General features: G+C 44.9%; 1 protein-coding gene across 7 annotated transcripts in view; it reads left to right on the top strand.

The window, feature by feature from the left end:
* TANC1 (tetratricopeptide repeat, ankyrin repeat and coiled-coil containing 1) overlaps nt 1-22,810 on the top strand; it is a 426,026-nt gene that overhangs the window by 384,447 nt on the left and 18,769 nt on the right. For all 7 annotated transcript variants that reach the window (XM_063933681.1, XM_063933684.1, XM_063933679.1 and 4 more), the window contains 2 exons: nt 1,171-1,356; nt 6,811-6,889. In XM_063933681.1, the coding sequence (XP_063789751.1) occupies nt 1,171-1,356; nt 6,811-6,889 (265 nt within the window). The remainder of the gene's footprint in view (nt 1-1,170; nt 1,357-6,810; nt 6,890-22,810) is intronic.

The following is a 22,810-nucleotide window of genomic DNA, read 5'->3' as shown; positions in this document are numbered from 1 at the left end:
TTGCTGGCAATTTTGAAATGAAGTCCAAATGAGCCTTTATGGACAGGACCTTTCACATACAGATTCATTTGGAATTTCAGCATTAAAAAGTATGTACTAGGCCCTATTTGTTCATGTAGTAGAGAATGTAGACTATTTAAGCTCCACCACGGCAGGAACTGTGGTGAGTGAATATACATTCTCTGTAAAATGATGTATAATATGTGGACAGTATATAAATATTAATGTATCACACAAATACTGGGCAACTGTAATTTTATACTGTGGGTTAGATAGGGCCTTCCCCCAACTCGTCCAACTGTAAATATGCCTGCACATTTACTGTAAATCCTGTAGGGAGTGTTTCCCAACTCCAGTCCCCTAAAACTGCATGTGTTTCAGGTCTCCTCGGTATAAGAAGTGAAGTAATTAGCACAACCTGTGGATAATTTAAAATGTGTCTGCCAATAATGAATATACCTGTGCACCAACTAGAAGATCTGGAAAACACGTGAAGGAACATGGGAAATGTCCGTTAGTCGGCCGCAGCAGTGCATACACCGCCCGATACAGCCAACTTGCAGCTTCAAAAATACTGCATTGGACAGACATGCTGGACGATTCAGCATGTCCGACCCATCAGTATTTTGATATCGGATGTGCGCATAATTACTGTATATGCCCAGCATTAGGAGCCCCTGAGGACTGGAGTTGGGGAACACTGCCATAGAATCCCCTTCCTGGTGGGTGCCACATGGTTTTACCAATATGTAAAGTTGCACTTCCCAGCTGGACTTCCTCCCAACTCTAGTCTGTGTTCCTTTAGTAAGCTGTGCACAGTGGACATGGTTATCCAGCTTTATGACACAGTCTGTCTGGCGTCATGGTCTTATTTTATCCTTAAATCTTTGTTCCCCCGAGAAATCACTGAACTCTCAGTGAATGGATAGGCTGTACTCTAATTTGTCCAGTCCATAATATGCCTGCCCCCTAACTTCTCAAGTATCTGTTAAATTGGTTTAAGAATAATAACAAACATTTTTATTTATTTTTTAAGTAAAAGCTAATAACCAAACATGCAACCCGGTATTTATATGTCCTTACTACATGTGTTCGTGAATAGCAGTGTAACATGTCTGTGCTTGATGTAAATCAGTACATGATAGGCTTCTTTCTTGTTGTCTAATGCAGGTGGATCACATAGATAAGAAGGGGCAGAGTGCCTTGGTGCACAGTGCCCTGAGAGGACACACTGATATCCTCAAGTACCTACTGAGCTGTGACTGGACACCCTGCAACCAGCAGCCTAACCATGTGAGAAGAACCCACGCCCTCCAGCAGTCGCTGACCGCTGCTGCCAGTATGGGACACACAGAGGTACAGCTCTAACCGCTCTCACCCGCAATGTGTATTCATAGGGGGGAATTTAAATGTTTGAAAAGTCAGTTGGGTGTCTGGTTTTTCCTGTCTATTAGATAGGAAAAAACAGACACCAAACTGACTTTTCAAACAATTGAATATCCCCCTACTGTCTATTATCTGGAATGCCTGGCACTTCATTCTTCCAGATGATTTTTCTTATGATCTAGAGATAATCTGCCCAAATAAAGGACATGTGTGCCATGCTAAACAATTACATTATAAGGACGTTGTCATTTTAGTTTTAACATAATATAATGGCTTATATGTTTGTACAGTTAATACTAACCAGTTCAGTTTCAGGGACGTTACTGGATAGTGCACAAGAACAAGTACTGGGGTTACCTGTGTAATCCTCTGCCCTCTGCTCACCCTCACCTGTCTGTACACCCTGCCACTTATTTTCATACCAGTTTGTCTAACTTTGTGGTCTTGGTCTGTGGCGCATCGCTGGGACCTGGTCTGTTGCCCATGGGGCAGCAATTAATACAGATTTCTTCTTGCACCTCCGGAGGGGCTGCAAGACCACACATAATGGCACATCCGGCCCTTTTTTGGGGGTGTTGGAATAAATATATATCTCTGCACACTCTTGGTAAACAGAGTATAAGTTGCCTGCATTATGACAGGCATCTGTTGGTTATCATTTGTTCCCTTTGGAAATAATGGAGTTTGTCATTTTGTAGCTACGTTCATAATGTGTTATGTTGTGTATACACTTGTAATCACGGTTTCATTGAGGCTAAATTAGCCTAATTATGTCGTTGTATCAGGGCACAGAGTGTCACAGTGACGTTGTGACAGTGAATGAATAGGCTGCATTATCGTGAATACCTGCTCAGACCTAAAACTGGTCGCCTTCCCTGTGTGTAAGTGCCAGGTCCACTGTAATGCCATGTCCCTTGTAAATATCTATTCACTACACAGCAAGGAGTTAAATGGGGCTATAGCACAAGAACAATCTGTTAATTGCTCTTATTCCCTACTTACTACAGAGTCATATTTCACAATAGAGCTGAAGCAGAATTTTATGGACCCTGGCAATTCAGTTCTCACAAGTCGCTGTTGTATCATTTGATATGTTGTATTGTGCAGTTAGAGAATACAATAGCCCCAAAGTTCCCATGTAATCACTGATTCACCAGCTAAACAAGCTTAGCAGTATTATTAGGGCATGGCCATAAAATATGATGGTCTGGTGTAACCGACGCACCACATGTTCTGCACATTCTCCAGGCTTAGATGGGAGAGTGGTCTCTCCGCTTCCATTACATATGGCAGGCACTGAAGCCACATGTTGTGTTACTGCTTGGTTGTGCATTTTATTCTTTTGTCTGTCTTACAGATGTGTCCCCATACACTATTGCTGCAGTCGCACCAAGCATCCCTTCTCGGTGCGCCAGGTCCCCTTTGACTAAGATTACACTGAGAATCTTTTTTGCGCAAATGTGTGCCTTAATTACAGTGGGATGTGACAAAACCACTTCATGAGACTGCACTGACTGACATGCGAAACTTGTATAGCAGTGTGGGTCTGAGTCTATATACTAAGCGATATCATGCTGCGGCTTTTTGTCACGCCAAGTACCATCATTTTTCGTTTACAGAATCATATTCAGTCGTATATAAATATATATGTGTACCACGGGCAGGCTAGATGGGCCAAGTGGCTCTTATCTGTCATCAAATTCTATGTTTATATTTCTATTCACTTTGCACTACAGATGTGTCCTCTTGCTGCAGTCAGGCTAAACAGCCTTTGAAGTCGCTCCATGCCGTGGCAGTACACTGTAGCGCTGAGCGTCTTTTTTAGAGTTTTCTTTCCGCGAGCATGTGTCTCAGATGCAAGGTAATATGACGCACAAGCAGCTTCTGCTGATTAAAATGATATGCGGCATCCCCATATTCTGTGTGTGACTGCGGCTCTATGTGCATCCGAAATGCCACGTTTTGTATGCAAATACAGTCGCAGTCACACACAGAATATAGGCATGCTGTATATCATATTAATCCGCAGAAGCTGCATGTGCGCCCTATTGCATTACTTTGCGTCTAAGACATTTTTTTGTGTTTAAAAATTTAAAAAAAGAAGCCCGGCGCTAGCGAGTTTTATATATATATATATATATATATATATATATATATATAGTCAACAATTGGACCCCGGCACTCCGGACTGACGCCAGTACTGCTCCGGTGCCTTCCCTTCAGAGCTTGTCACCTCTGTTAGAATATGGAACCTTGGAGAGGGCGGCACTCAGAGACTTGATAAAACAGTTTTAAGTGAAAAAACCCCGCAGGGCAACCTTTAATGTGACGTTTCGGGGACTAGCCCCTTCCTCAGACTAGGAAGGGGCTAGTCTGAGGAAGGGGCTAGTCCCCGAAACGTCACATTAAAGGTTGCCCTGCGGGGGTTTTTCACTTAAAACTGTTTTACCAAGTCTCTGAGTGCCGCCCTCTCCAAGGTTCCATATATATATATATATATATATATATATACACGCATGCACGCACGCACGCACACACACACACACACACACACAATCATATTAAAGTGCAGTTATACTAATGAAAGCAGGTATCTGATCACAGCACAGTTGTGTCATTGGGAATATATTACTAAATCTGTATTCCCATTTGGCAGATGTAACAAGGTCTAATGTAGCGGGTTAGGATAGATACAGTAAATTGCACTATTTTGATATTTTTATAGGTCTATAGGTTTTGTTGTGGGCTATATGTGTAATCTGTGTACTCTGTGTTATGTGGTTCTGTTGAATGATACTGTGCCTTTCATTATATCACCATAATTATTATATAGTGGAAGCTACTCTATATTATAGGCTTCAGTGAGACACGCCTGGTTTTTGTTTTGAAGATCTCTGCGGATTGTATAAGCTTTAGCACAGATTAAAGAGACACTTTCACAGCGATTTATAATAACAAAGACGAGAATAGGTTGTTTTAATAGTGTGTAACTTAAAGAGGAATCCTTAAAGCTTAGGAGGAACATAACGTTACAAAGTCAATGGCTTTCGCATATAAATAAAATTCCATCACTTTGAAATACTTAATCATGAGTTGGGAATCAATTAATTCCTAATGTACATATACATGCGCTTTTCCTCTTAAGTGTCTAATTTAATGTCGTCCCAGTTTGCATTGGGTTTGTTTATTTTGCAACTTCCTATGTTATGGAACATTACTTTTAAATGTTTATCTTCCACTTGTGTTATGAGAAGGTAAAGAAAACCAAATAGTGATCATGATGCTGATATTGTGGCGTGCTCCTCTGGCGTATCCTGACCCGTGTCACTAATGCCAGGGGAATGTTTGTGTGCTGTACATCAGTAATGGCAGGGGTCACATGAAACGAAAGACCCACATTTTGCGAGTCATTCTGAAGGTTTGGTGTATAACAGAATTGTGATTGTATAGACCATGAGTTTCCTGCATGTGGCATCCAGCTGTTCCAGCGCAGGGTAAGAACATTTGGTGACCTGTTACTGCGCTTTACGTTTTCATGCCTCATTCTTCACAATTAACATAATAGGCAAAGCTGATGCTAGTTGCTGTAATATAGCACATGACTGTGCAGCTGTTGAGTGATTAGATCGTATGTCTTTCTGGGAGCTGTAGTTCAACAATGGCTCTAGAGCAGTGGTTCTCAATTGTTTTCTGCCATGATGCAGCAAAGAGTGACATACACATGCGTGACACAAAATGTTATTGTACCTAAAGCACACACTCTCTGTATCCAATACTACAGCCTCCCTCTTCACTTTCTCTCTGGATCAAAAGTCATAGTTCTCTGTTATCTGATGGTGCAAGAAAACAGGGAGCGGATGGGGCTTTGTTTTGACAAGCCTGCGCAGTATCCAGTGGATCTGTTGATTGGCCAGAGCATGTCCTGGAGCAGGGGGAGAGCAATAAAGCACAGTCTCCTCCCCTTGCTCTGCTGCTTGGCCAGAGCGCGCCCCGTAGCGAGGGGATTTGAGAGGTAAAGCACAGTCTCCTTACCTTGCTCTGCTGATTGGCCAATGCACGTCCAGGAGCAGTGGGGAGAGAGCTAAAGCACAGTCTCCTTCCCTTCGCTCTGCTGATTGGCCAGAGTGCGTCCCATAGCAGGGGTGTAGTGGGGCTGTTAGAGGTAAAGCGTTTGCTAAGGGAGGTTAAAGCACACTCTTCTTGCCTTTCTCTGCTGACTGGCAAGATTATGTCCTGGAGCAGTGGGAGGAGAGGTAAAGCACAGTCTCCTCCACTTGCTCTAATGATTGCCCAGAGCACGTCCTGGAGCAGGGGGGGAGTAGACAGGTAAAGCACATTCTCCTCCTCTTGCTTTGCTGATTAGCCAGAGCGCATCCTGGAGGGGGTAAGCGGGGCAGGCAATCACGCCAGAATCCTGACACCCGGTAAAATGGAATCCCGACCACTGCTCGAGTTCTCCACTTGGGTTGTGGTCCATGCCAGGGGGAATAGATTAGTCTGATGACTGAAGGTTTTCACCGGGTCCGAAGCGTGGCAAGCGCAGCGAGCCCGCGAGGGGACACGCTGTGCTTGCCGCCGGGATTCCTGCTGTCGGGATTCCGGCATCGGCCTGCTGACTGCCGGGATCACGACAGCCGGGATATAATACTGATTCCATAATTGGAAGAGCACACTCTCCTCCTATTGCTCTGCTAATTGGCTGGAGCGCATCCTTTGGGATTCAGACTTTTTTTTTTTTTTTTTTCCTGTTACTACAGTCACACTGTTATTGTGTGTGACACTAGGGACCACCTTGTGACACAAAAAGGTGTTGCGACACAAAGAGTATGCTACTCTAGAGCCATATGTTTCCTACTCATTATATAATTAATGTAATACATACAATGGAGTATGAGTTATCTGCTCATGTTCCCGAATGATGCATTTCAGTGAGTTATAGGGAGTCATTAGGATGTCATCACTTACAGTCAGTGAGTTTTGATGTCATTAGAAAAACTGATGTACTGTAAGTAATAATCCTTGTACTGTAGTGCTTTAACTGGTGGGATAGCAACTTGTAATATCTATACAATTTCCAGTAGTGTCCACACTGCGCATTATTCATGTATTTGGCCTTTAAAGGACCAAATATATGGATAATGCGCAGTGCTTTTGAGTGTTGAAGACAATGGTTCTTTAACACTCAAAAGTAATTCAGTGTTTTTAGTTGCATCGGTGTTACATTTACGGACTACATCACAGTAGCCTTATATAATTTGTATGTACTTGGAAAATAAGCTCCATCTATTTCTCTGACGACATGTATTTACAATGGAATGCACAGTAGTAGAACGCACCTAGACATGAAGGTGCCCTCACACTAACATCTTATAATAGACATAAACATTCTGCTGTTTGACGTTATCTTTTTGTTTTGTTCCCTAGGTGGTAAGATGCCTTTTAAACCATGAGAGAGATTACTCTATAGACATCAATGAGAATGACACACTGTGGGGAGAGACAGGTAATGTATTATTGATGACCGTTGTGTATGAGTGTGTACATCATACATCAACAACCTGTCCGCACAGTTCTGCGTTCTGCCAATGATTGTATTAAATAATTGGCAAAATCCAACATGTTGGAAATCCCCGACTTGCTGAGTCTGACCCAGAAATGATCGGAATGGGCGAGTCGGGGTTTTTTAGCATGTTGTATATTTCGCACCGATCGGCGGATTGGCCATTGGGGATTTGCCCGATTGATGTATGAGCCGCTGTACTTTTACTGGCTTATCTCTGCACCTGTTCTCTGTAACCAGGGGGTAACTAATCACAAGACAGTAGTGCAGGTTTTAATGTAAACTGTTTGTTATATTTATTTATTTTTTAGGGATCATTTCACAAAATATCCCTCCTTCTTGTGAAAGTAATTGCATTCTGTAATTAAATGTATGTATTTAGGTTTGGTCTCTCGCAACTTATGATTTATTGTGCAAAAAAAACCCAGTATCTAGGTGTTTTTTACACTACAATGTACTCCAATGTATTGGGTGCTGTACAGAGCAGGTTGATGATGATGCAGGATAAGATAAGACCTCCCAACTGCCCTGATTGAGGCAGGATACGCCCAATGTGAGGGACAGTTGGGGGAGATATAGCCCCCTAAGTGCTGTTGTTTTAATGCTGTGCGTATCAGTGGCAGGTGTGTGGGGCATTGAAGGGGTTGTTTTAGGGGATGGAAAGGGTGCATAGCCGCACCCCCAGAGGTATGAGAGAGGGTCATCATATAAGTCTCTAAAGTCCACAAAAGGTGGACATTTTTTCCGTTATTGAGCCACTAAACCAAATATTTAGCTAGATCCAGGATGTGATGTTATTTTGGAACATGTGCAAAAATGTTATTTATGCCCTAATTTGTTGCGTTGTCTACAGTTAATACAGGAAATCTAGTATATATAGTAAAGGGCCTTTATAATAACGGAGAATGTGAATGATAGTAGTTAAAGCAAATTACAGTTTAGGCTTGGGCCACACACAGTGGTTTAACGGGACCCACTTGGCAGGAAGGAGCGTTTTGTGTTCACAAACTAGCCTTTCCGCAGGATGCTGCTGCACAGGGTCCGGCCAGTGCCACAAGTAGAAGCCGCACTGTGTGAACACATACATAAAAAATTCTAGTTGAAATCCGGTGTCCTGTCATCCTGCTCACTGCAGTAGGGTCTGGTGGATGCGGCACCGCCACATATGTGTGGACGGCCGCATAGGAGACCATGTGCAGGCTCCTTCCTACAAAGCGGGTCCCGCTAAACCACTATGTGTGGCCCAAGCCTTAGTGTTATTTAAGATTTATGTAGCGGTCTTAATCCTTTTAAGGCAAATTGGTGCCTTATTTACAATCCGTATGTTTTCAGTGATGAAATAAGTGAACATTATGTCTTTCACACCTTAATGTTCCAAGTGCCTTTGATTGTTTTAGCCACATAATACCCTGTATAATCTGTTTATCTTTTTTATTTCGTTTTGTTGCCTTCGATTACAACACAGCTTTTCTGAGATCTGCCATTGATACAACAAGCTCAGCGTATTTGTGATGTCACTTATCTGTAGCTTGCTCTTAAGTATCTAAACTGATACCTTGACCTACAGCTGCTGATGTTTTGTGGCCTTCGTCTGTATATTAGCAACTCACTAGGAACCAGCAACATCACCTTGAAACACAACCCTTGAGTATTGGTTAGTATAAACGGACCTGCCTGCGCCGTGTGCCTGGGTGATGTCACTGCTTCCTAATCGATAGACTGCACACGTATCCATATTTGTTGAGCTCCCAAAATGTCTGCTTCTGGAGTGGGCAGATGACAGGTGCACTTTACACCACAGCAAGTAATTGTCTTAAAGTTTTTATTGTTTTTATTTCCTTTGCATGTTTCTCCCTTGAAACAAGCTTAAACAAAGGAAATATGCTCTGCGAACCAGGTTTTCCTTTGTCTTTGTCCTTTTAATAATCTGTTCTGGCAATACCTTGCTTTTCCCATGCCCCACCTTGGTTATGAGCCTTGTGCTGAATGAACTGTAGCATCAGCTGGCTCCTCCCTGCTGAAACATGACAGGACAGGGTGCCTGAAACTCTGGCTACACCCTGTACAGTGCATTTATGGAGCAGGTTTACATTTGCCTTTATGTGAGGGAAAACAGCGACTCTACTTAAAATAATAATGAAAGGATATCAACCACATTACCCCACAACCTCTCCAAACACACATGTAAGCACACACACTGGACTCTGTGGGGTATATTTACTCAAGTGTGTGTTTTCAGAAGTAGAGATGTTGCCCATAGCAACTAATCAGATTCTACTTATTTAGCACCTTCTAGAAGATCATAGCTAAAATCTGAATGTTTTCTAAGGGTAACAGCTTCACTTCGGAAAACTCGCACTTCAGTAAATTTTCCCGTGTGTGTGTGTGTGTGTGTGTGTGTGTGTGTGTATATGTAGAGTCAGATGTGTCTCAGAGTATGTCCATCTCAAGAAAGAGAAGTATTTCTAAGCCTAAAGGGCACTGAAACATTGCCTATCTTTATGACGCTGTGACTCTGTATTTTGTTGCCTGGAGTGCTGCACCACATGGGGGGTGTTATGATGTATTCAGTGTGGGCACCTGACAAATAGGTATGCCTTCTACATGCTGGATGAAGGTCTCCACTTCAGCTTCTGGTGACTCAAAACAAATTCCGTGCATCTTGCGCTTGATTTGTGGGAACATAAATAAGTCGCAGGGGGCCAGGTCTGGACTGTACAGCGGATGATCAAGCTCCTGGATGAATTAATGGGCCAGAAAATCCCCCACTTTCCTGGACTTGTGCGCAGGTGCATTGTTGTGATGGAGAAGGACACCACAAGTACGAGTTCTCGGACGGCGCCTGGAAATTGCTACCAGCACTTATGGCAGGCATTGGTTGCTGTACCAGTCGCCAGTGGTGGTGCGCTGCTACACAAATTTTACAGTAGCTACATGACCAGTCTTGGCCACAAAAACAGCCACCATCTGCTTGGTCACACTGCGCTCACATCGGAATTTCTCTATCGTCCTAGTGGATGCTGGGGTTCCTGAAAGGACCATGGGGAATAGCGGCTCCGCAGGAGACAGGGCACAAAAAGTAAAGCTTTTTCAGATCAGGTGGTGTGCACTGGCTCCTCCCCCTATGACCCTCCTCCAGACTCCAGTTAGATTTTTGTGCCCGGCCGAGAAGGGTGCAATCTAGGTGGCTCTCCTAAAGAGCTGCTTAGAAAAAGTTTAGCTAGGTTTTTTATTTTACAGTGATTCCTGCTGGCAACAGGATCACTGCAGCGAGGGACTGAGGGGAGAAGGAGTCAACTCACCTGCGTGCAGGATGGATTGGCTTCTTGGCTACTGGACATCAAGCTCCAGAGGGACGATCACAGGTACAGCCTGGATGGTCACCGGAGCCGCGCCGCCGGCCCCCTTGCAGATGCTGAAGTCAGAAGAGGTCCAGAATCGGCGGCTGAAGACTCCTGCAATCTTCTAAAGGTAGCGCACAGCACTGCAGCTGTGCGCCATTTTCCTCTCAGCACACTTCACACGGCAGTCACTGAGGGTGCAGGGCGCTGGGAGGGGGGCGCCCTGGGAGGCAAATGAATACCTATAAAGGCTAAAAATACCTCACATATAGCCCCTAGAGGCTATATGGAGATATTTAACCCCTGCCTGATTTTTCTAAATAGCGGGAGACGAGCCCGCCAGAAAAGGGGCGGGGCCTATCTCCTCAGCACACGGCGCCATTTCCTCTCACAGCTCCGCTGGTCAGGACGGCTCCCAAGTCTCTCCCCTGCACTGCACTACAGAAACAGGGTAAAACAGAGAGGGGGGGGCAAATTTATGGCGATATTTTGATATAACAAAGCAGCTATAAGGGAGCACTTATTATAAGGCTATCCCTGATATATATATAGCGCTTTTGGTGTGTGCTGGCAAACTCTCCCTCTGTCTCCCCAAAGGGCTAGTGGGTCCTGTCTTCGTTAGGAGCATTCCCTGTGTGTCTGCTGTGTGTCGGTACGTGTGTGTCGACATGTATGAGGACGATATTGGTGTGGAGGCGGAGCAATTGCCAAATATGAGGATGTCACCCCCTAGGGAGTCGACACCAGAATGGATGCCTTTATTTATGGAACTACGGGATAGTGTCAACACGCTAAAGCAGTCGTTTGACGACATGAGGCGGCCGGACAATCAATTAGTGCCTGTCCAGGCGACTCAAACACCGTCAGGGGCTGTGAAACGCCCTTTGCCTCAGTCGGTCGACACAGACCCAGACGCAGGCACTGACTCCAGTGGTGACGGTGACGATTCAACCGTATTTTCCAGTAGGGCCACACGTTATATGATTTTGGCAATGAAGGAGGCGTTACATTTAGCTGATACTACAGGTACCACTAAACAGGGTATTATGTGGGGTGTGAAAAAACTACCTATAGTTTTTCCTGAATCAGAAGAATTAAATGACGTGTGTAATGAAGCGTGGGTTGCCCCTGATAAAAAGCTGATAATTTCAAAGAAATTATTGGCATTATACCCTTTCCCGCCAGAGGTTAGGGAGCGCTGGGAAACACCTCCTAGGGTGGACAAGGCGCTAACACGCTTATCTAAACAAGTGGCGTTACCCTCTCCTGAGACGGCCGCACTTAAAGATCCATCAGATAGGAGGATGGAAAATATCCAAAAAAGTATATACACACATGCAGGTGTTATACTACGACCAGCTGTAGCGACTGCCTGGATGGGCAGTGCTGGGGTAGTTTGGTCAGAGTCCCTGATTGAAAATATTGATACCCTGGACAGGGACAATATTTTACTGTCGTTAGAACAAATAAAGGATGCATTTCTTTATATGCGTGATGCACAGAGGGATATCTGCACACTGGCATCACGGGTAAGTGCTATGTCCAGTTCGGCCAGAAGAGCTTTATGGACGCGACAGTGGACAGGCGATGCGGATTCAAAACGGCATATGGAAGTTTTGCCGTATAAAGGGGAGGAGTTATTTGGAGTCGGTCTATCAGATTTGGTGGCCACGGCTACAGCCGGGAAATCCACCTTTCTACCTCAAGTCACTCCCCAACAGAAAAAGGCACCGACTTTTCAACCGCAGCCCTTTCGTTCCTTTAAAAATAAGAGAGCAAAGGGCTATTCATATCTGCCACGAGGCAGAGGTCGAGGGAAGAGACAGCAACACGCAGCTCCTTCCCAGGAACAGAAGCCCTCCCCGGCTTCTACAAAAGCCTCAGCATGACGCTGGGGCTTCTCAAGCGGACTCGGGGACGGTGGGCGGTCGTCTCAAAAATTACAGCGCGCAGTGGGCTCACTCGCAGGTAGATCCCTGGATCCTGCAGATAATATCTCAAGGGTACAGGTTGGAATTAGAGACTGATCCACCTCGCCGTTTCCTGAAGTCTGCTTTACCAACGTCCCCCTCCGAAAGGGAGACGGTTTTGGAAGCCATTCACAAGCTGTACTCTCAGCAGGTGATAGTCAAGGTACCTCTTCTACAACAAGGGAAGGGGTATTATTCCACTCTTTTTGTGGTACCGAAGCCGGATGGCTCGGTAAGGCCTATTCTAAATCTGAAGTCCTTGAACCTGTACATAAAGAAGTTCAAGTTCAAGATGGAGTCACTCAGAGCAGTGATAGCGAACCTGGAAGAGGGGGACTTTATGGTATCCTTGGACATCAAGGATGCGTATCTCCACGTTCCAATTTACCCCTCACACCAGGGGTACCTCAGGTTCGTTGTACAAAACTGTCACTATCAGTTTCAGACGCTGCCGTTCGGATTGTCCACGGCACCTCGGATCTTTACAAAGGTAATGGCCGAGATGATGATTCTTCTTCGAAGAAAAGGCATATTAATTATCCCATACTTGGACGATCTCCTAATAAGGGCGAGGTCCAGAGAACAGCTAGAGATGGGATTAGCACTGTCTCAAGAAGTGCTAAAACAGCACGGGTGGATTCTGAATATTCCAAAATCCCAGTTAATGCCGACAACTCGTCTGCTGTTCCAAGGGATGATTCTGGACACGGTTCAGAAAAAGGTTTTTCTCCCGGAGGAAAAAGCCAAGGAGTTATCCGACCTTGTCAGGAACCTCCTAAAACCAGGAAAGGTGTCTGTACATCAATGCACAAGAGTCCTGGGAAAAATGGTGGCTTCTTACGAAGCAATTCCATTCGGCAGATTCCACGCAAGAATTTTCCAAAGGGATCTGTTGGACAAATGGTCAGGGTCGCATCTTCAGATGCACCTACGGATAACCCTGTCTCCAAGGACAAGGGTGTCTCTTCTGTGGTGGTTGCAGAGTCCTCATCTATTGGAGGGCCGCAGATTCGGCATACAGGATTGGATCCTGGTGACCACGGACGCCAGCCTGAGAGGCTGGGGAGCAGTCACACAAGGAAGAAACTTCCAGGGAGTATGGACGAGCCTGGAAACGTCTCTTCACATAAACATTCTGGAACTAAGAGCAATATACAATGCTCTAAGCCAGGCAGAACCTCTGCTTCAGGGAAAACCGGTATTGATCCAGTCGGACAACATCACGGCAGTCGCCCATGTGAACAGACAGGGCGGCACAAGAAGCAGGAGTGCAATGGCAGAAGCTGCAAGGATTCTTCGCTGGGCAGAGAATCATGTGATAGCACTGTCAGCAGTGTTCATCCCGGGAGTGGACAACTGGGAAGCAGACTTCCTCAGCAGACACGATCTTCACCCGGGAGAGTGGGGACTTCATCCAGAAGTCTTCCACATGCTGGTAACCCGTTGGGAAAGACCAATGGTGGACATGATGGCGTCTCGCCTCAACAAAAAACTGGACAGGTATTGCGCCAGGTCAAGAGATCCGCAGGCAATAGCTGTGGACGCGCTGGTAACGCCTTGGGTGTACCAGTCGGTGTATGTGTTTCCTCCTCTGCCTCTCATACCAAAAGTATTGAGAATTATACGGCAAAGAGGCGTAAGAACGATACTAGTGGTTCCGGATTGGCCAAGAAGGACTTGGTACCCGGAACTTCAAGAGATGATCACGGAAGATCCGTGGCCTCTACCTCTAAGGAGGGACTTGCTTCAGCAGGGTCCCTGTCTGTTTCAAGACTTACCGCGGCTGCGTTTGACGGCATGGCAGTTGAACGCCGGATCCTAAAGGAAAAAGGCATGCCGGAAGAAGTCATTCCTACTTTGATTAAAGCAAGGAAGGAAGTAACCGTGCAACATTATCACCGAATTTGGCGAAAATATGTTGCGTGGTGCGAAGATCGGAGTGCTCCGACGGAGGAATTTCAACTGGGTCGATTCCTACATTTCCTGCAATCAGGATTGTCTATGGGTCTCAAATTGGGATCTATTAAGGTTCAAATTTCGGCCCTGTCGATTTTCTTTCAAAAAGAATTGGCTTCAGTCCCTGAAGTCCAGACCTTTGTTAAGGGAGTGCTGCATATACAGCCTCCTGTGATGCCTCCAGTGGCACCGTGGGATCTCAATGTGGTTTTGGACTTTCTAAAATCTCATTGGTTTGAACCACTAAATAAGGTGGATTTGAAATATCTCACTTGGAAAGTGACCATGCTTCTAGCCCTGGCTTCTGCCAGGAGAGTATCAGAATTGGCAGCTTTATCTTACAAAAGCCCATATCTGATTTTCCATTCGGACAGGGCAGAACTGCGGACTCGTCCGCATTTTCTCCCTAAGGTGGTGTCAGCATTTCATCTGAACCAGCCTATTGTAGTGCCTGCGGCTACAAGTGACTTGGAGGACTCCAAGTTACTGGACGTTGTCAGAGCATTAAAAATATATATTGCAAGGACAGCTGGAGTCAGAAAATCTGACTCGTTGTTTATATTGTATGCACCCAACAAGATGGGTGCTCCTGCGTCTAAGCAGACGATTGCTCGTTGGATCTGTAGCACAATCCAACTTGCACATTCTGTGGCAGGCCTGCCACAGCCTAAATCTGTAAAGGCCCACTCCACAAGGAAGGTGGGCTCATCTTGGGCGGCTGCCCGAGGGGTCTCGGCATTACAACTTTGCCGAGCAGCTACGTGGTCAGGGGAGAACACGTTTGTAAAATTTTACAAATTTGATACTCTGGCTAAGGAGGACCTGGAGTTCTCTCATTCGGTGCTGCAGAGTCATCCGCACTCTCCCGCCCGTTTGGGAGCTTTGGTATAATCCCCATGGTCCTTTCAGGAACCCCAGCATCCACTAGGACGATAGAGAAAATAAGATTTTACTTACCGATAAATCTATTTCTCGGAGTCCGTAGTGGATGCTGGGCGCCCATCCCAAGTGCGGATTATCTGCATAAATTGTACATAGTTATTGTTAACTAATTCGGGTTATTGTTGAAGGAAGCCATCTTTCAGAGGCTCCGCTGTTATCATACTGTTAACTGGGTTTAGATCACAAGTTGTACGGTGTGATTGGTGTGGCTGGTATGAGTCTTACCCGGGATTCAAAATCCTCCCTTATTGTGTACGCTCGTCCGGGCACAGTACCTAACTGGAGTCTGGAGGAGGGTCATAGGGGGAGGAGCCAGTGCACACCACCTGATCTGAAAAAGCTTTACTTTTTGTGCCCTGTCTCCTGCGGAGCCGCTATTCCCCATGGTCCTTTCAGGAACCCCAGCATCCACTACGGACTCCGAGAAATAGATTTATCGGTAAGTAAAATCTTATTTTTCTCTGGCGATGCACCTCCAACTGGGGTTCACTGGGCCAACTGTTTTTGGGGTTGAAACTGAAGATCCAGGATTCATCGTCACTAATGGTCTTCCAGACAAAGTCTGAGCGACTGCCATCAAACCTGGCCAGCATGTAGCGGCACCAAGTCACCTGAGCCTCTTTCTCTCGAGTCAGCTGATGGGGTACCTAGCGTGCAGAAACCTTGCTCAAGCCAAGCTTTTCATGCATTATCAAGCAGATGGATCCTCATGAGATGCCTATCTCCTTCTCTAACTAGGCCACGGTAACCCTGGCGTCCACCTCAACTATGGCCCACAGGGTGGCAGTGTTGTCCTCTGTCATGGCACACACATGTTGACCACAGCGCTCCTCGAACAAAACATATTGTGGTGCACACTATGGAAATGTGCTCTTACATCTACTTTTTTGTATATCTACCTTTTGAATGAAGCCCTTTATGAAGAAGCACTAATTCATAAAGGGGCATTAGTGGACATGAGCCTTCTCAATCTGACAACTGTTTTTCCAAAAAGAATCTGCAGCATAATTTCTGCTGACCCTGACTGGAACAATCATTTACATACATGTGATTTTGTTATTAGTGAAAAATAGAGTATTTATAATGTACCTATTACTCGCTTATGGCAAAGATAGCCATATTGTTAACTGAACCAATATTTATGGGAATGTGTCCAATCAAAATATTAGGAAACCGTTTCATACCTCGGTGATTATGCTGGTTCCTAGTGAATTGATAAGACTGTATTCTCATGAATATTGTCCAATCGAGCAAAATGGCTGCCTCCATTCTGTGTAATTATCTGGTACATTGTAAATGCTAGCAGCAATATTAATGTAATACCTTTTATGTATTCTTTCATCAGTCTGAAGGGTAATGAAGCAGATTACAGAAACATCTGTGTTTGTAATGCATAATCACTAAGAATGTTGCAGTTAGAGTATTTATCGGTTATAGGAAGAAAGCTTTAATCAGTGCTCTCTAAAAAAGCAAATGCGTATTTAAAATCCATTTGACCTTAGTTTGTATAACCACGTGCATTCTTTGTTCATTTATCTTCAGTATAGTAAATTGGTTACACATGTCTCATGTTTGGCTTTCCCCTATTTTATTACTTAGAAAGTTATGTTATGGTCTGGATTGCTGTGTATGTTCCTTTAATTTCATTGTGTTGTAAAACATCGGGCTTTGAGGATTGATGGGAGTAACTATTATGACGTAAAGATCCAGGGTGGCCAAACTGGCAAATTATACAGATTTACTAACTCTGCAACTTCACAAAGTACTGTGTAAATGTGTTAAAATACTGTACAAAATATTTAACTAGGCCTATCCGTAAATTTAAATGTTAATATAAAGAATATGATGTTCGTGTTTTCCAAAGAGGCTGTCCCAAAGTCCATCAGTTCTTGATCAGCTGGTGACCTCAGGTGGTACACATTTTAGATTGTAAGATCTTTTGTCTAGTCTAGTGCTCCCTCTCCTTGTAATGTTCTTCATATGTACTCAGTGTTTTCTCTGCTGCAAGCTTATTTATATTTATGTATAAATATATAGAGGGGTCTTTAAGATATTAATTGGTCATAGACCAAACTTAAATGAATGGATCTTGTGGCCTTTTGCAACTGTCAATGGGTTATGTTCAACAGCATCCCAAGATTAGTAGATCACATCTTGGGTTCTATTGGCGTGATTGACGGACCATGCCCACACAAATGGGTGACACAGTTATGACCTGGAAAAGGTTTAAGGGGGGTTATACACGGCGAGTTCCGTGCTTGATTTCTAAGCAATCTGACTAGATTGTCCTAGAAATTAAGCACTGATCTCTGTGTGTATGCCCATAGCGATGCGCGGCCCCACGCGTCGCTATCGCCAGTTCTAGATTGTGCCTGCATGCAGGCACAATCTAGTCGGGTCGCTCACTTCACTGCTATGTGAAGTGAGCGCCTCCCTCCGCTCAGCACACATCACGCTGAGTGGGGGGAGAGATGTATGCTGAGTGTGGTCTGTGCTAGATCGCTCAGCACACATCTCTAGGTGTGTACCCCCCTTTAGGTCTGGACCTACTTAGGTTTGGTAGGAGTTTAGATTTGGGCAGGAAGTATACAGGGGACAAGTGCACCTTTAAATTAGAGCATGCTAATTCATAGTGACAGACCCACTTTATAAACTCCAGGTTATAGAAAGTCAGTCTGACATTCAGTGCACAGTATATAATATAACCTACTCACTACACTTGTCACAGTTGTGGTGACGTGGGGTAATTAGTATGTTAGATGGGTGTATTGGTGCAGTGTCTCAGTCGCTTAAATCAGGTTTCAAACACAGCTTTTCCGGTGAATAAATGAAATGATGCTTTACTGTCAGCATAATCAAACAGGAAAATAATAAACCGCCTAGTTCCTGTGTATGGCACTGCCTCACTGCTTGGCTCCTCTCTCATACCCTCCAACATTTTACACACAAAAATCGGTACAAATGAAAAAAGGGGCGTGGTCACGGGTAAAGGGGATGTGGTCACTCCCCTTTTCCTATACTTTCAATGAAAGTTTGGAGAGCCAAAAATCGGTACAGACCATATAAAAAAAGGTATTGTACCTATTAAAAAGGTACAGTTGGAGGGTATGCTCTCTATATGGGCAGCTAGTCTGCAACAAAAGTCTCTCACAGTCTTGCCTGCTACCTGCAGGGTAACACAGACTTCGGCCTGCCTTGGCTGCTTGCCACAGCTTCACAAAAGCAGTTCATCCACAGAGATTGGTAGTCCACCCTGTCCATTCAGGTCTAGACTGGCCTCCTGGCCCTCAGTAGCCTTCAAACACGCTGAGCTCTGACTGTAGAGCTACTTGGACTGTCTGCTCCAGACCCACCTGGGCTCTGTGCAAAAGGGCAGCAGCCTCCTCCAGCTGTAACGGTCTTCCAGACCTCACTCTCAGCAATTATGTGTGCTCACACCTGCTTTTTCTTCCCTGTATGGGCGGATCCCTTCTTCCCCACACACAATGCATGTCTCACCAATGCAATCTACCTTCATATTGCCACACTGTGACCTTTGCTTCTAGAACGCACCTTTCTCAGGTATATACTGCAATAACATATTTACAGGAATCCTTTCATTAATTTAATCCTTTAATGTAACCTATTTAATCTAGTAAACCCATTTCAGTCATGTATTCTTGTTTAAAGTTTCACAAACGAGTTATCCGGATTGAAGAGAATAGAAGAAGATAGTAAGGGTTGGCAAGACTTTAAGCGAGAGCTTTAATATCATAATTAGAGGATGGTTTGTATGGTGTTAATCATCGTTTACATTAGACTTATGTCAAGGCTGCTGTGAGCTCGCTGCAAAGACACCTGATCTGTCGCAGGCTACGGGCCTACTTGGGATATCATTATTGGATCTGTTAGTACCCTTTTCTAATCCTGCTCTCAAAACTCTGTGCCTTTTTGTTTTGGGATGACAAAAACATCCTAGTTTTTTTAACAATTTAATTTAAACTTCCTGTCATGTTTGTTGGAACAAGATCAAAGATCTGTCAGCTTAATGGGTTCCCCCTGCCCTGTTGCTGTACAGTAAATCTATACCAGCATTCAGCTAGTGGGGTGTTTTAGGTGGTTTGCTGAAATTATTATTTGTGGTATTTTTTGTTTATTTTCATTGCTTAAACATAACCCTATGTGGTCTGTAAAAAGCAGTTTTCCTGGCAGGGGAAGAGTTAGTGGGAATACGCCTGCCAAGAGGGTTACTATCAGATAAGAGTTAATTCTCAGCACAAAAATAGCCGGAATTCCTGAGCATAGCTTTGCCATGATACTGTTTATTTAAGAACACTGTGGGTTAGCCAGTTTCCGAATATGGTAAACTGGATTCAGGGTGTAGCTCACAGGCTGCCGCCATCATCCATGCTAAACAACAGGCCATAATTATCTGGAACATTCTTTTTGCTTTTATTGTGTCCTCTCCCCCATCCTATTACTGGTGTTTCCTGCATTCTGTGGAACCAGGTCCAGACCCTTGTTTCTTGTCTCCTCTGCTCTGCTCTTCCTGAAGCTCTCTGTGATGGATTTAATGCAGCCTCTTATTCTCATCTCTTTGAACCTATTTCCTATTGAACTTGCAACTACTCTAATAGATGTTTTAATGAGCAATCTGTTGCACATTCATATACTGTGATTGCCAGGCTGTGTATTTCTTGGCTTAATAAATACCTGAAGTGAGTTTATACATCTCTAAATCACCAAAGTGTGTTTCCCAGTAAAATGCTGTAAAGTAAAAGACACAGCTGCGTGGAATGAGGGTAAGGACAGGCATGCTGTGCAGAAGTTCAAAAAGCTCCCTAGTTGTCTGCTATTGGTTTGCAGTCGCCTAGATAAAGGCGGCTCTGTTCAGACTGTTTGATTCGGTAACGGGCATGACCAATGATGTAGCTCCAAATTTGCAGGGGTGTCCTCAAAAGCATCGCTGGGTATGGAGTGGAAAATAAAGGCAGGAGACCCAAATGCAGAAAAAGCTGGAAAGGGGTCACCCCATCACATTGTGGAGGTAGGGTCGTACAAGCAAGATAATAAAAACAAAAATGTAATTATATAACGATGCTCATTAGTCAGTACCTGTACCACTTTTCTCTACTTCCACAAATTGTACATTTCTCCCCCCCCCCCCCCCCCCCCGGCATACCTTCCTCCAGGCAGTCCTGGTCCTGGAAGGTAGTCTCCCCCCCCCCCCCCCCCCTAGCAACGCAGCCGGAGGTCCTTCCGGCTGCGGGGGGGAGGAGGAGGCGTCAGGGGCAGCCTGCTGCTGCTTTCCAGTGTGGGAGGAGTCTGGAGAGCCCAGGGATATGACTGAGACCCCCCCTCAGACCACCTCACAGGTATCGCGGGGGGCCTCCGTCACCGCATTGCGATATTGATCGCATATGTTAGTACATCCCGCCCTATGTGTGGTAACATGGGTAAAGGGTAAATACCTTGCAAAAATGTCAAGTTTATTAAAAACTAATCAATTAAAAATAAAAAGCACCACAATCCTTCTAGTAGAATACATCCCATTTATTATCAGTACGGGGGCGTGTTGGCGGCCTAGAAAATGGAAGAGATTGCAGAGGAACGGGTGAACCTTCACTTGCTTCCCTTACCTTTCATAATCCATTTCAAGCTTCTCACACTCACTTATACCCCTTTTCCACCTAGAAGCACGGATCGCAGACGGGAGCCTGACACATGTGCTACCCGGCTGCGGCCCGTGCTCAGCCCCCTTTCCCACTACACTCTCCAACCCGGCATATTGCCGGGTTGTTGACGCTGCTGGCGACGCGGTAGGGGCAGCGCTGAGAGATCACATGATCTCCCAGCGCCGTCCTTCCATACACTGTGAATGGGAGCCGTGTCCCATCGACACCGCTTCCATTTACACTGCACAGCTTACCGGGTTGAACTCGTGTTCAACCCGGTAAGCTACCCTGGTAGGATTCCCGGATCACTTGATCCGGGTTTTTGAAGTGGGACCCTTTTCCACTAGCAAAAAACATGGGTAAATGCGCGCCCCCATGCATTTACCCGTGCTTTTTGAGCTAGTGGAAAACTGGTATTACAAAGCCCTCACCCACCCATCTCCCATTTACATCTCTGACCTTATCTCCCCTAAGGATGTGTATACACGGTGAGATCCTTGCTATGGCCGAGTTTCACTTTGCGATTTCCCCTGAACTCCCCGGTGCCCAGCACCACCGATTTTGACTAACTTTTCTTGGGATATGGACTATGTGTGCTTCCGATTTTGGCTTATGTGAGATTTTGGCTTATGTGAGATGTAACTGACATGTGAGATGAACTAGATAGTACACCGATCTAGCAAGGATTGACTTGCCTGCACAGTCTATCTTTTCTTGCGATACCGACCTGGCGGGACCACGCATCGGGATCGAATAGGGATCGCAAGGTGACTTTCACCTTGCGATCTGCACTAGCTTTTCTTGTGATTTTGACTATATAGTCAAAATCGAAAGAAAATATCTCACCGTGTGTATACCCCTTTACACTCCCACCCGTCCTCTTCGCTCTGCTAATACACGCCGACTCTCCTGCCTACTGATTCATTTTTCCCACTCCTACCTCCAAGATTTTTCACGTGCTGCTCCAATTCTCTGGAATTCCCTACCTCTCCACCTCTCTACAATACTTCAAACGAGCTCTCAAGACCCACTTCTTCACCAAACCCAGCCAAATCTCATCCTAACCCTCTGTTCCACGCTCTTTATGTACCCCATCTGTGTCACCCCTGTCTGTCTACCCCTCCCCTTTAGAATGTAAGCTCTCACGAGCAGGGCCCTCTTCCCTCATGTGCTTATCTTTTCTCTTTAATAATCTTAAACTGTTTCAACTCCAGCAGTCCTCTGCCACCTGATACTTATTCCAGTGTCATCTGCTGATGTAGCTATGTTTATTTACCCTGTACTTGTCCTATATTGTCGTCAACTGTAAAAGTTGCTGTTTTCCTGTTTTGATTATTTGTTTATGTACTCTGTAATTGGGCGCCGCGGAACCCTTGTGGCGCCATATAAATAAAGGATAATAATAACTTCATTATCAAGGTAATTGGCGGCTGGGTGGATAGAGCAACACATCAACAATACACGATAGATTTCAGCTTTAGTTTTCAAAAATGCTATGTGCAGAAGGGTGTGGTATACAAGTTAGATAATTAAAAGATAGGCGGTCATTAGGTCGACACCATATGGTCGACATGGTCAAAAGGTTGACATGGTCCAAAGGTAGACACGCAAAATATTTTTGTCTTTTTAAACATTTGTTTTCCCAAAATTTGTTGAAATTCGGCCCCTAGCTGGCTCGCTTTGCTCGCCATGCTTCGTGCTCGGTGGCTTGCTCCACGTCACTTGCTACAAGGTTACTAAAGGTAATAGTTTAACATGGATAATAAATGGGAAAAAAAAGTTGTCAAAGCATGAAAAAACCCTAAAAAAAAAAGTGTTGACCCTGTCAACATTTTGGCTGTTGGACTTTTGATCCTGTCGGACTTTTGACTGTCGACCAAATAGTGTCGAACTAATGGCTGTCTATCTTTTACCTGTCTATCAACCGCCTCCCATTGCAAAACTACAGGTTGAGCCTCCCATATATACGAAATGCTTGGGACCAGAAGTATTTTGGCTTTT

The sequence above is a fragment of the Pseudophryne corroboree genome, chromosome 7 (genome assembly GCF_028390025.1).
Source record: "Pseudophryne corroboree isolate aPseCor3 chromosome 7, aPseCor3.hap2, whole genome shotgun sequence".
NCBI lineage: Eukaryota > Metazoa > Chordata > Amphibia > Anura > Myobatrachidae > Pseudophryne > Pseudophryne corroboree.
This window is presented reverse-complemented; position numbering and strand designations above follow the sequence as displayed.